The sequence below is a fragment of the Galeopterus variegatus genome, unplaced genomic scaffold (assembly GCF_000696425.1).
Source record: "Galeopterus variegatus unplaced genomic scaffold, G_variegatus-3.0.2 Scaffold664, whole genome shotgun sequence".
NCBI classification, from domain to species: Eukaryota; Metazoa; Chordata; class Mammalia; order Dermoptera; family Cynocephalidae; genus Galeopterus; species Galeopterus variegatus.
In genome coordinates, this window is record NW_007726775.1 from 412,418 (window position 1) to 427,410 (window position 14,993).

Genomic DNA, 14,993 nt, shown 5'->3' on the forward strand with positions numbered 1-14,993 from the left:
CCCCCCCCGGGTTTTTTTTGTGTGTGTGTATGTGTGAATTTATTTATTTATTTTTAGCTCCCACCAATAAGTGAGAACATGTGGTATTTCTCTTCCTGATTTTTTTTTTGAATTATCTATCTGTATTGTTTCCTGGTGAGTTTTCTTAAGATCATTTTTTTTTATTCCTCTTCCAGAAGTTTGTTAATTTCCTTTTCATTGGGGAATCTGTCACTGGCTTGTCATTTTATTCCTTTGTTGGTGTCATATTTTCTTGCTTTTTCATGTTTCTTGTGACCCTTCATTGATGTCTGTGCATCTGTTGGAGCAATTGCCTCCTCCATACTTTACAGTGTGGCTTTCATAGATAGAGTCTTTCACCTGCAGTTGGGTCTTAGTATGTTGATTTGGAAGGTTGTGGTGATTCTTGTTTCTCATAGATTCAGTGGTTCAGTCTCTGGGTGGGTTCTTCAACTGTGATCTGTCAGCCTCAGTACCCTAGGCTGGTGGTGCCTTAGTGCCATAGACTGTAGAAGTTTGTGGCTGTGGCAGCAATGGTGTACATTGTGAAGGTGTTCAGTGACAAGGGCTTTTGAGGTCCTTCTATTTTTGTTTTCCCCACATGGGGCAACATTGCTGAGGGGAGTCTTCCTGATGTTGGTTCTGACCCAACCTAAAAGCAACTGTAGTGGTGCTGGATTCCAGGTACAGGTGCTTAGAGTAACTGTGGAACTGGGATCTTGGGTTCGGTGTCTCGTGAACCTATTTTGGCACCTAAGTCTTGGAATATAGGTACATTCTCTGTGGCAGGGTTGGATGTAGACTGCCCACAGAGAAGATCTGTGACTCTGAGGTACCCCCTGACTACTCAAGCTCATTGAGCTTGGCTGTAGTTGTGACTCTGACCCTGGGGTCAATACACAGCACTGGCTTGATTCTGGGAAGAAGTGGTACTCTAGAGGTTTGGGCCTAGGGAGTAGAGTATGCGTGCAATTTGGGAGACCAGAGCAAATGGTGCTCAGTTGTCACTCAGTTTCCATGTTGGTTAGGCACTGTGTAGTGGTGACTCTAGGCCCTGGACTAGGCCCTGTGACTCTGAGATGTCTCAGTCTCTGTGAGGCCAGGTACAGCGGCAGTAAAGGACCCAGTAAAGGGGCACAGCTGTTGTTTGGGCCTTTGAGGGCAAGGAGCAGTACAGTGCTGCCTCCACTCCTTGGTAAAAGGGGTATCTCAGCAGCTCAGTTTCTGAGGGAATAGTCTAGCTCCTTGAAAGCAGGGTACTAAAGTTGTTCAGCCTGTGTGGCAGGGTTTCTCACCTCAGCCACTGCTGTTTTCCTGGGAAATGGGTTAGTATGTCAGCTCAACCCTGGGATGCACACCTGCTTAGTTTGGCCAAGCAGCTTCTCAGCCAAGACAGCAAATCCCCGGAGGGGATGCACAACTTCATGTCAGTCCAGGGGTCCATGGGGAACAGCCAAGACTGAGAGAGAGGTGGTTAAAGATTCCTCTAAAGGGAGTGTGCAGTTTCTTAGCTTCAGCTCTGGTCTGAGGCAGAAGGGCACAGTTGCAACTTGGAGAGGTGCATGGAGCAGCACAATTACTATTTAGCCTCTCAGGACAGGGTATAACAGCCACTCTCAGCTCAGGTTGGGGAAGTTGAGCTACTTAGCCTCTGGGATAAGAGGGTATCATTCCACCACCACGTAAAACACCCTCTGGTTGTTCTTGTTCCAAGATGGCATAGCACAGTAGCTGTGGGGACCATAGAGGACAGGGCACAGTGTTAGCTCCTTTAGGGGAGCACAGCTGTGTGAACTTCAGGCAGCTCCCTCTGCTGGGCTTAGTGTCTGTGAGGACTGCCGGGGTCTGCAGTGGTAAGGATGGTAGGTGTATTAACCCACTTCTATTGCTTATAACAGAATACCTGAAGCTGGGTAATTTGTAAGAAAACAAAATTTATTTCTTACAGTTCAGAGGCTGGGAAGTTCACAATCCAAGAGGTGCATCTGACAAGGGCTTTCTTCTTAGTGGATCTCTTTACAGAGTCCCGTGGTGACCAGGGTATCACACGGTGAGAATGGGCTGAGCAAGAGTGAGTAAATCTTCTCACTTGCTCTCCTTACAAAGCCATCAGAACCATTACCATGACCACTCATTAAACCATCAACTCATTATTTCATGAATGGATCAATCCATTCACTAGAGCATGGTCCTTGGAACCGAACCAATCACCTCTTAAAGGCCCCATCTTTCAAATACCATAATTGAATTTCCCGCCCTCTTAACACTGTTATAGTGGAGATCAAGTTTCCAATATATGAACTTTTGGCAGACATGCTTGACCCATAGCAGTAGGGTATTATGAGAGAAGATAGGGTCCTCTCACTTACCTTTCTCCTGCAGGGAGAAGTTCATCCTAGCTCCCTAATTTGTCCAGAGTTCTTCAGTGATACTCCTACCTGGAATTAGTTTGGAATTAGTTTTTCCTCCTTTGATTACTTATACCTCTGTCTCTGTCTCTGTCTCTCTCTCTCTCTTTCTCTGTGTGTCTCTCTCTCTCGGTGTAATTCTTTAACTTTGATGATGTATATATATACACGTTTTTTGACCCCAATTTAGATCATTCTCTAAATATATTTTTGACTGACCTCTTCACTTTTTTTCAATGCTAATTAAAAAGGCTTTCTCTTAATAGATGCTTGAGAGGCATTTAAAAATATTTTTGCCAACTTCCTATGAGTAATATTGTATAATATGTTAATTTCCCTGTGTTAGGTTCCAGTGATGCTGCTGCTGAAGAGCTTTTAGCTCAAGTACGAGATGCAAAGATCCAAAACCTACCAGACACTAAAGCCATTAAACAGGAAGAGGAGATCCACAGTGAGAGGATAGGTCCTAAGGAAGCCTGGCCAGAAGATAAAGAATCCTTACAGATAGATATTGAAGGTAACGGGATTTGTTGGTGGCAGGGAGGAGGTGTTTGTGTCTGTGTGCTTCCATTTTATTAAACAAAGATTTCCTTTTTTTTTTTTTACTTTCTTTCTTTCTTTTTTTTTTTTTTTTTTTTTTTTGTCTTTTTTCCGTGTCCGGCAACGGATCGCAACCCTCAGTGTTGCCCCTGTACCGGACCGGGGACCGGCAACGGGATCGCAACCCTCGGCGTTGCTCCCGCGCCTCGCTCAGCCAGTGAGCGGGAACCGGTCTGTATGTGGGATCCGAACCCTCGGGCGGGAGCGCCACCACGCTTCCCAAGCGGCGCACTATCCAGTGCGCCACCGGGCCGGCCCCTTTTTTACTTTCTTATAAAAATTACTTTAGTGCTACTTTTTCTATAGGGAAATATTGATTTAAAAGTCGTTATTTCTGGGAAAACAATATTAGCAAATTAGAAACAAGATAACAAATAAACACCTAAAGCTTATAGTATTAGAAGTGAAGCATCATGTCTCAATAATGAAATAGGTAAAACCTAAAACCTAAGGCATTCCAGAAGACTATGACAAAGACACTGAGAGAATCAGTAACAAACTTAGAAAATTACTGTAAAAAAGAACCAAAATTAAACTATTTAAGTTTGTCTATGGTCCCCTTTTTTCTGACATAAAAGAAAAGCATGTAGAACACAAGCCGTTACTACCTACCTGATCTTTACTTATTAGAGGAAGATAGAACAGTACCCACATAAGGAGAAAAATGAGTCAAGGAGCTAATCTCTCCATTCTGTATTTTGAAAATAATCCAGGTTCAACTGTTCAAATCAAAAATATATAAAATAAATGATTTTTGACAACAGAACCAAGACCACTCAATAGGGAAGATAGTCTTTTTAAGAAATGATGTTGGGAAAACTAGATATACACATACAAAAGAACGGATTTGGACCCTTTCTTTACACCATATACAAAAATTAACTCAAAATGAAACAAAGATGTAAAAGCAAGACCTAAAACCACAAAACTCTTAGAAGAAAACATAGGGGGAAAGTTTTAGGACATTGAACTTGGCAATGATTTCTCAGATATGACACCACAAGCATAGTCAGCAAAAGCAAAAATAGACAAATGAGACTACATAAGACTTAAAAACTTCTGCTTGTTCAAAGGAAAGGGCTGAACCCATGGCGCACTCGGGAGAGTGCGGCGCTGGGAGCGCAGCAGTGCTCCCGCCGTGGGTTCGGATCCTATATAGGGATGACCGGTGCGCTCACAGCGCTCACTGGCTGAGCGCGGTGCGGCCGGTCTCAAAAAGGACAAAAAAAACCCCAAAAAACAAAGGAAACAAGAATGTGAATAGGTAACCCAAAATGGGAGAAAATATTTACAAATTATATATCTAGGGAGTTAATATTCCAAAATATATAAGGGACTTCTACAACTTGATAACAAAAAACCAAATATGATTTTTAAAATGGGCAAAGGACTTGAATCACCAACAAATGTATGGAAAGATGCTCAACATGTCTAATCATAAGAGAAATGCGAATTAAAATCATGAGATATCACCTCACAGGTATTATGATGGCCACTATCAAAAGAACAGAAAATAAGCACTGGGAAGCATGCAGAGGAATTGGAACTCTTGTGCACTGTTGTAGGAATGTAAAATATTTGCAGCCATTATGAAAACAAGTATAGAGGTTCCTTTAAAAATGAGAAAGGAGTTACCATATGATACAGCAATCCCACTTTTGGGTATATATCCAGAAGAATTCTTTTTTTTTTTTTCCTTTTTTTTTGTCTTTTTTCGTGTCCGGCAACGGATCGCAACCCTCAGTGTCACGCCCGTACCAGACCGGGACCGACAACGGGATCGCAACCCTCGGTGTCGTGCCCGCACCTCGCTCAGCCAGTGAGCGGGATCCGGTCTGCATGTGGGATCCAAACCCTCGGCGGGAGCGCCGCCGTGCTCCCAAGCGGCGCACTGTAGCAGTGCGCCACCGGGCCGGCCCCAGAAGAATTCTTTTGATGTCAGCACATCTATGTTTATAGCAGCATTATTCACAATAGCCAAGAGGTAAAAGCAATCCAGATGTCCATCAAGAGATGAATGTATTAAAAAAATGTGAATTTTTACTTGTCAATTAAAAACAAAATAAAATGTTATACACATACGATGGGATATTATGCATCCTTAAAAATGTAGGAAATCCTATCACATGCTACAACAGGGATGAATCTCAAGGACATTATACTAAGCAAAATAAGTCAGAAAAGAGTGTATCTACTGTAGTCACGATCATAGGAACACAAAGTAGAAAGGTGGTTGCAAAGGCCTGGGGGCAGGGTAGATAGAGAATTAGTGTTTAGTGGGTATAGAGTGTTAGTGGCACAAGATGAAACAGAGATCTGTTGCACAACAATATGAATATACTTAACACTACTGAAGCATACTCTTAAAACTCATTAAAATGGTAAATTTTATATCATGGGTTTTTTTGTTTTATTTATTTTTTACCGCACACACAAAAAGATTGTGTAAGAGAAAGAAACAACATTATGACTCCACAATGTGTAGTGTGGGAGACATAGCTTGCAAAAGAAAGATGGAAATATAATCTGTAAAAGCATACTCTAAAAGACAGAAGAAAATTTTTCTTAAACATTTTATACCCTGAATAATTTTAGAAGACATGAAATGTATGAAATAAAAGTTTATATAATAATGAGATGAAAAGGGAGACTTAGGGGAAGTTATGAGTTGAAGTGAAAAAGTTGTACCAATTAAGAGAAAGATGAAAGCAGTTAGAGAAAATAATGGAATTTGAGGCCTGACAGGGAAAAGCAACACAATGCTATTTGTTGCTGTCTCTAAAGAACATAACAGAAAAAATAATAAATAGGGAAGGAAGAATTGAACCTGCAATATAAAAGGACTTATCAAGTCTTAGGAAAAGTTTGTATTTAATGATCAATCCTGAGACATGTGTTGGTAATAGTACTAAACTTTAAAGAAAAAGAATCATACAGGCATTCATGTAGAAAAAGAAGAAAAAGCAAAAAGACAGGAAGAAAATTAGGGCAGAGCAAGATGGCTGACTGTAGTTGTATGGTGCTCATCCCTCCTCCCAAAAAGAGACCAAAAGAACAAACAATTATATTTTGACTAGAGTGACAGAAGAATTACAGTGCAGAGCACCAGAGGAGTGACAAAATCCCTGTGGAGCATGGAAGACCAGAAGGGCACCCTAGAGAGCAGAGTGAGGCATCCTTTCTCTACTACACTGTCTCCCTGCAGGGACCAGCTTAGAGTCAGGTGGGACTTCTCCTTACAGAGATAAGATAAGTTGGGAAACCCCAGCTATTTCCACTGCTGCCAAGAATGCCAGCAATCCTTGCCACTAGAAAGTCCCTCAGTTCTCACAGGCCCCAAACCCACTTTGAAGAGTAGCTAGGAGTTTGTATAGTTTGTATAGTTTCTACACTGCCTTATTGTAGAAGCCCAGGTAGAGCACCCTCCATCTGACTGATCTAAGCAGCTATGTCACAGTGCCATCTTGAAACTGAACCCACTGCTAGAGTTCATCCTACCCTGGGGGAACATGGAAACTGAGTCTCTCCATTGCTAAGGCAACACCTTCTGTCTAGCATATTCACACGGGCACCTGAAGGACCATGACCCCAGCTGCCTGGAGCCTGGGCCAGACAGAACAACTGAGACCCCAGAGTCTGAGCCTACACAACCCCGTACCCCCACCCAATATAACAGGCAGAACTGCTCAGTGGGGAAGCTGCCAATCTAAGGCTGGTCTGCCACATTTACGTGTACCTACCTTGCACAACCTGCAGACCTGCTAAGCCTGTAGATGCCTGGGCTGGCTCGACAGTCAGTTCAGCAGTAGTTCTGCCCCACCCCCGCAGGTCCCTGCCACAAAGCTGCTGACTCTTGCTGCACGCAAGCATGCCTGGACAGCAGATTGTGTAGTGGCTGTCTCCCCCTGACCGATCTTCACAGAGCTGCCCAGCCCTGCTGCATTTGTACATGCTTGCTCCAGGCTCAACACCTGATCTGTTGGTCCTCCACAGAGCTGCCAGACCCTGCTGCACCCATGCATGCCTGCACCCTTTTCAACAGCCGATCGGACAGAGGCTCTGCCTCCCTCAGCAGCCCTCCACAGAGCTGCCATGCCTTATTTCACCCATGCATTCCTGCATCCTGCTTGACAGCAGATTGAGCAGTGGCTTTGACTTCTCCAGGAGTCCTTCATAGAGTCTCCTGGTGTCACTGTGTCCCTGCACACCAGCTCCTGGCCAGGCAGCTGCTTCACCTCCCTGACAGGCCTTCACAGAGCTGTTTGACTCCCCCCACCTTTTGCACATGCTCACATGCTTCCAGCACAGAAGCTGGTCTGGTAGTGCACCACCCCCTGGGAGAATCAATCTCAGAGCTGCAAACCCACACCTGGCCTGACAGCTGGTTAGACAGCAACCCAGCATCTCAGAAAGATGCAGCCTCTTGGCCCTCTGCACTTGCATGTGCCTAACCCAACAACCACTTCGGAGTTTCACCAGAAAAATAGTGCCACTACTATTATAAACTTCCACAGTCCTGGCTTCTGAGGCATTTGCAGACACTGCTGAAGAGGATTACAACTGAAGAAACTGCACAGAGACTATGCTACTGAGTCTACCAAAAACCAAAGCCAACACCATATCCAACACACACCCTAGGACTCACCTATAGGAAAAACTAATTTCTGTGTCATCTATTCCATAAAACTGGGAAAAGCAGCTACTCCATTAGATGCACATATATCAACATAGGATCACAAGAAACATGAGAAAGCAAGGAAATGTGGTGCTCCCAAATGGTACAAAATAAGTCTCCAGTAATAAATGCCAAAGAAAAGCACAGTTATGAAATGCCTGCAAAGGAATTTTGAATAACCATCTTCAGGAAACTCAACAAGATACAGGAGAACACAGATAAATAATTCAGTAAAATCTGGAAAACAATTCATGATCTGAATGAAAAATGTAACACAGAGATGCCATAAATAAGAAATCTTAGAGCTGAAGAATTCAATGAATGAAATGAAAAATAAAATTGAGAGCTTCAATAAGAGACCAAATCAAGCAGAAGAAAAAAAAAATTTAAACTTGAAGATAGGTATTTAAAAATAACCCATGCAGAGGGAAAAAGGAAATAAGAATAAAAAAGAATGAAGAAGGCATGTGAGACTTATGGGACACCATTAAGCAAAAAAAAAATGTTTGAATAATAGGTGTACTAGAGGGAAGAGAAATGGAGAAAGTCACAGAAACCCTATTTAATGAAATAATCACTGAAAAATTTCCATGTATTTGGAGAGATGTACATTGAGATTCAGGAAAGCTCAAAGGTCCCCAATTAGATTCAACCCAAAAGATCCTCTCTCAAATACATCATAATCAACCTGTCAAAAGTCAAAAACAAAAAGAGAATCCTAAAAGCTGCAAGAGAAAAGCACAAAGTCACCTATAAAGGAATCCCCATTAAATTATAAGCAGAATTCTCAACAGAAACGTTGCTGGACAGCAGAGAATGCAATGATATATTCAAAGTGCTGAAGGAAAAAACTATCATCCAAGAAGACCTTATCCAGCAAAGTTATCCTTCAGAAATGAGGGAGAAATAAAGACCTTCCCAGACAGGCAAAAGATCAGGGAGTTGATCATCACTAAAACAACCCTACGGGAAATGCTTAAGGGAATGTTACAATTGGAAATGAAAACGTGATGATCACTGTCATGAAAATATGAAAAATAAAAAATTTCTTAGTAGAGGTAAATTCATAATTCAAACTCAGAATACCCTAGTGAAGTAATGCTGCTATTTAAATCCTTCAGTCCCCTATCATGATGGTTAAATGTCAAAATGGTTAAAAACAACAACAGCAGCTACAATTAGTGGCTAAGGAACACACAGTAGATACAAAAGTAAATTGAAAAACAAAAAAAAGTAAATTAAGGCAACAAAAATATTAATTGTTTGGGGGAGGCTACAATATTTTTTTAGAGAAAACTTGCTATCAGCTTAAAATAGTATAGTATAACTACAAGACTCTGTTAGCTCAAAGGTAACCACACAAAAAAAGAAATTACAGCATATACACAAAGGAGGAAGAAAACAAAGCATAGCACCAGAGAAAACCACCAATTCACAGAAGTGAATAACAATAGAGAAGAAAGGAATAAAGGATCTACAAAACAACCAGAAAATTAACAGAATGACTGTAGTTCTCACATATGAATACTAACCTTGAATGTAAATGGATTAAACTCTTTAAAAGATATAGAGTGGCTAAATGGATAAAAAGATCAAGAACCAGTGATATGCTGCCTGTGAGAGACTCAACTAGCTATTAAAGACAAACATTACTATAGTTTTGCAATATATTTTGAAGTTGGGTAGTGTAGTGCCTCCAACTCTCTTGTTTTTGCTCAAGATTGCTTTGGCTGTTTGGGGTCTTATGTGGTCCCATCTGAATATTAGGATTGTTTTTTCTGTTTCTGTGAAGAGTGTCATTAGTATTTTTATAGGGATAGCATTAAATCTGTAGATCGCTTTGGGTAGTAGGACATTTAGACAGTATTAATTCTTCCAATCCATGAACATGGGAAATCTTTCCATTTATTTGTGTCCTCTTTGTTACACTCTCTTTGTCACCTCTTTCCCCCTGGGTGATGGAGACACAAAAGATTGCTCAAAGCCTATTTCTTCTGAGCAGTGAGAAGCCCTAAAGGGGTTCATTTTTTACAAACCCTGGAGAGAGGCATTCCTCCTTTGGAAAATTAACCCTGAACTGGGGTTCTGTTTGAGTATTTATTCTCCAGGCCAGAAAGTTACAGAAAAGGAACATAGGTAGAGTTATGACAAATTATAGTTTAACAATAGAGGCTGTTAACATCAGTGAAATAACAAAGTGACATTCCATAATGCAGTTTGCAAAAGATTAAGTTGATCCACCAACAAAAGCTTCTTCTTAGCAAATACTGTCTTTTCCTACAGCAGTTTCCTCAGTATTTTTACTTAACAATAAAGCAACTTTAGGTTAACCTGCACCAAGGACATCTGTCCTTGAGCCCGCAATTTTGCTGTGTTACAATTCTTTATCTACAACAGAGACTTTAGCCTGGGGAAAGCTTCCTGTCTCTTGCAAGCTTAACATTTCTATATGTAATTTTAAAAAGTTAGGCTATACCTGAAACTGCAGGGCTTTGGAAGGTAGGCCCTGTGAAATACATTTGCTTTATAAATGTTAGTATACCCCACACTCTTCAATTTCTTTCTTCAAAGTTTTATAGTTTTGGTGTGGATTTTTCTCCTCCTTAGTTAAGCTTGTTCCTAGGTATCTTAATTTTTGTAGTTATTGTGAAAAATTACTTTCTTGATTTCTTTTTCATATAGTTCACTATTAGTATACAGGAGTGCTACTAACTTGTATGCTGATTTTGTGTCCTGCAACTTTGCTAAATTCATTTATTACTTCTAATAGTTTTTGGTAGAGTCTTTAGGCTTTTCTACATATAAGATTATGTCATCTGCAAACAGGGATAGTTTGACTTCCTGCTTTCTAATTCGGCTGCCTTTTATTTCTTTCTCTTGTCTAATTGCTCAGGCTAGGACTTCCAGTACTTTGTTGAATAGAAGTGGAAAAGTGGGCATCCTTGCCATGTTCCTGATCTAAGAGGAAAAGCTTTCAGCTTTTGCATTTTCAATATGATGTTAGCTGTGGGTTAGTCATATATGGCCTTTATTGTGTTGAGGTACATACCTTCTATACCTAGTTTTGTTAAGAGTTTTTATTATGAAGTAATACTGAATTTTGTCAAAGGCTTTTCTGCATCAATTGAAATGATCATATGGTTTTTGTCTTTATTTCTGTTAGTGTGGTGTATCACATTTATTGATTTTCATATTTTCAACTATCCTTGCATGCATCCTTGGGATAAATCCTACTTGATCATAGTGATCTTATTAATATGCTATTGTATTATGTTTGTTAGTATCTTGTAGCATTTTGCATCTATATTCATCAGGGATATTGGCCTGCAATTTTCTTTTGTTGATGTGTCCTTGTCTGGTTTTGGAATTGGAGTAATGCTGGCCTCATAAAATGAATTGGGAAGTATTCTCTCCTCTTCAATTTTCTGGATTAATTTGAGGAGAATTGGTATTAGTTTTTTAAATATTTGGTAGAATTCAATAGTGAAGCCCTGGGCTTTTCTGGGATAAAAGACTTTGTGTTACTGATTCAATTTTGTTACTCGTTATTGATTTGTTCAGATTTTCTGTTTCTTCATAACTTAATCTTGGTAGTTTGTAAGTGCCCAAGAATTTATTTGTATTTCTGTGGTATCAGTTGTAATGTCTCCTTTTTAATTTCTGATTTCATTTATTTGAGTCTTTTCTCTTTTTTTCTTGCTTAGTCTAGCTAAAGGTTTGTCAATTTTGTCTATATTTTCAAAAAGCCAACTCTTCATTTTGCTTATCTTTTCAATTTTTTTAGTTTCTATTTCATTTATTTCTTCCCTGAGCTTTATTATTTCTTTGTTTCTGCCAATTTGGGGTTCAGTTTGTTGTTACTTTCCTAGTTCCTTGATGTCCATCAGTAGGTTGTTTATTAGAAATTACTCTTCTTTTCTGATGTAGGCATTTGTTGCTTGGAGCCAATTTGGGGTTCAGTTTGTTGTTACTTTCCTAGTTCCTTGATGTGCATCAGTAGGTTGTTTATTAGAAATTACTCTTCTTTTCTGATGTAGGCATTTGTTGCTTGGAATTTTCCTGTTAGAATTGCTCTTAGAACTGCTTTTGCTATGTCCCATAAGTTTTGGTATGATGCATTTCCATTTTTGTTTGTCTCAAGAAATTTTTTAATTTTTCTTTTAATATCTTCATTGATCCCTTGGTTGTTTAGGAGCATATTGTTTAATTTTCCTGTATTTGTAAAGTTTCCAAAGTTTTTCTTGTTGTTGATTTTAGTTTTATACTAACATTATGGTTAGAAAAGATACTTGATATAATCCTTATCTTTTTCAATTGTGAAGACTTGTTTTTTGGCCTAAAATATGACCTATCCTAGAGAATGTTCCATGTGCAGTTTGAGAGAATGTGTACTCTGCAGCTGTTGGATGGATCTGCATTTCCTTCATGACTAATGATGTTGAACATCTTTTCATGTGCTTATTGTCCAGTTGACTATCTTCCTGGGAGAAATAGCTATTCAGATCATTGCATGGCTTTTAATTGGGTTATTTATCTTTTTAATATTGAGTTGTAAGAGTTCTTTATGTATTCTAGTACATAACTTTTATCATATACATGATTTAAAAATATGTTCTTCCATTCTATGGTTGTCTTTTAATTTTCTTGACAGTATCCTTGAAGTACAAAAGTTTTCAATTTTGATGAAATCTAATTTATATATTTTATCTTTTGTTGCTCATGGTTTTCGTGTTATATCCAAGATTCCTGTGCCAAATCCAGGGTAATGAAGATTTACCCCACTATGTTTTCTTCTGCCAGTTTTATAGTTTTATCTTTTACATATAGGTCATTGATCTATTTTGAGTTACTTTTTGTATATGGCATGAGGTAGTGGTTTAACTGCATTCTTTTCCATCTGGATATCCACTTGTCACAGTATCATCTGTTAAAAAGACTATTCTTTCCCATTTGAATGGTCTTGGTTCTGTTATCAAAAATCAGTTCTCCTTAGACAAATGAGTTTATTTCTGCTCAATAATAATATTAATCTAGACTTCCAGTCAAGATAGCAGAATAGACGGTCCCTAGCATCACTCTCTCCCACAAATCAACCAATTTACAACTATAAAAACATAACGTCACGTGCATACAGAACTGAGAGACGTCCAGTGGGGGAGGCAGAAGCTCCGCGGAGACCACATGCCCCGTGGGGCCACTGTTGCATGATCCAGCAGATAGGCTTCACCGCCACCACCCAGCTCCATTCCCAGCTGGGCCCAGTGTGCACGGAGTGGAGAGACGTCTAGCAGGGGAGGTGGAGGCTCCACAGAAAACACACACCCTGTGGGGCAACCACTGCGTGATCCAGCAGGTAGGCTTCACTGCAGGCACCCGGCTCCATTCCCAGCCCGGCCTAGTGTGCACGGAGCAGGGTGACATCCGGCAGGGGAGGCGGGAACTCAGTGGGGACCATACCACCGCCATTTGATCCAGCAGCCCGGCCCAGTGCACACGGAGCATAGAGACGTCCAGTGGGGGAGGCAGAAACTCCGCAGAGACCACACCACCGCAGAGCGATCCAGCAGCCTGGCCCAGTTCCTACGGAGCAGAGGGACGTACACCAGGGGAGGTGGAAGCTCTGTAGAGACCACACACCCTGTGGGGGGGCCGCTGCCATGCAATCCAGCAGCAGGTAGGCTTCACCGCTACCACCCAGCTCCATCCCAAGCCCGGCCCAGCGCGCACGGAGCAGGGAGACATCCAGCAGGGGAAGAGGAAGCTCCGCAGAGACCACATGCTCTGCGGTGCCTCCGTGCATCCCAGCAGCCTGGCCCAGTGCGCGTGGAACAGGGAGATGTCCAGAAGGGGAGGTGGAAACTCGGCAGAGACCACACACCCTGGGGTACCACCCTGGGACCCAGCAGCCCGGCCATGTCCAACCTGACCACAGAGGTGGCTCCCTGGAGAGGCCCAAGGCCCGAGGCAACCACACATGCAAGGCACTAGTGGCCAACTGAGCAGTCACCGAGGTAGCCATACCAAATTGGCAACCCCAGCAACATCTTAGTCAGACAATAGTGTCAAACCTGTGGACTGTAAAACCCCCTGCCACAATGAATAAACATCAAAGAAAAGATACCAGAAATATGAAAAATCAAGAAAGCACACCACCAAAGGATAATAACTCTCAAGCTCTAGATCCTATAGAACAAGAAGCCCTTAAAATGACTGACAAGGAATTTCGAGTGATAATTCTAAGGAAACTGAATGAGATACAAGAAAACTCAGCTAGACAACATGATGAAACGAGGAAAAGTATACAGGACCTGAAACAAGAAATATACAAGGAAATCAATGCCCTGAAAAAAAATGTAGCAGAACTTGCAGAATTGAAGAATTTATTCAGCGAAATAAAAAACACAATGGAGCGTTTAACCAGCAGGCTTGCGGAAGTTGAAGAGAGAACCTCTGAACTTGAAGATGGACTGTTTGAAAAAACACAGGCAGACAGAAAAAGAAAAAGAATCAAAGGCATTGAAGAAAATCAGAGAGAGATATCAGACAACCTTAAGTGCTCAAATATCCAAGTCATGACTATTCCAGAAGGGGAGGAAAACGGAGATTGCATTGAAAACATATTCAACAAAATAGTGGCAGAAAACTTCGCAGCTATAGGAAAAATCACAGATCTTCAGATCCAGGAAGCTCAACGATCTCCAAATGTATTCAACCCAAAAAGGTCTTCTCCAAGACATGTTATTATTAAATTGGCAAAACTCAAAGACAAAGAGAGAATCTTGAGAGCTGCAAGAGAGAAGCATCAAATCACCTATAAGGGAGCCCAAACAGACTAACATCAGACTTTCCATCTCAAACCCTAAGAGCCAGAAAGGAATGGGATGATATATTCAAAATACTAAAACACAGAGATTGCCAGCCCAGAATACTCTACCCTGCAAGGCTATCCTTCCGAAATGAAGGGCAAATAGTATATTTCTCAAACAAACAAATACTGTGGGAGTTCACCACCACACGACCACCCTTACAAGAAATTCTCAAGGGAGTACTGGGTTTGGTTCCTGAAAAATAACTACCACTGCCATAAAAACCCAAGAAAAATCAAAACCCACTAGTATAATAAAAGTGGCATTCATGAAGAGAAAACAAACAAACAAAAAGGCTATCTACAACCCAAGGAACCAACAAATACAGAAAACAAACAGTAAATCAGAAAGCAAGAACAAAAGACACCTAAGACAACCAAACAATAATAAAATGCTAGGAATAAATCAACACTTTTCAATAACAACTCTTTTTTTTTTTTTTTT

The 14,993-nt window shown here is 40.8% G+C and overlaps 1 protein-coding gene across 1 annotated transcript in view; it reads left to right on the forward strand.

The window, feature by feature from the left end:
- Positions 1-14,993, forward strand: part of ALMS1 (Alstrom syndrome 1) — a 201,300-nt gene that overhangs the window by 146,934 nt on the left and 39,373 nt on the right. Inside the window, exon 15 of the mRNA XM_008571165.1 lies at positions 2,755-2,925. Coding sequence (XP_008569387.1) covers positions 2,755-2,925 — 171 coding nt within the window. The remainder of the gene's footprint in view (positions 1-2,754; positions 2,926-14,993) is intronic.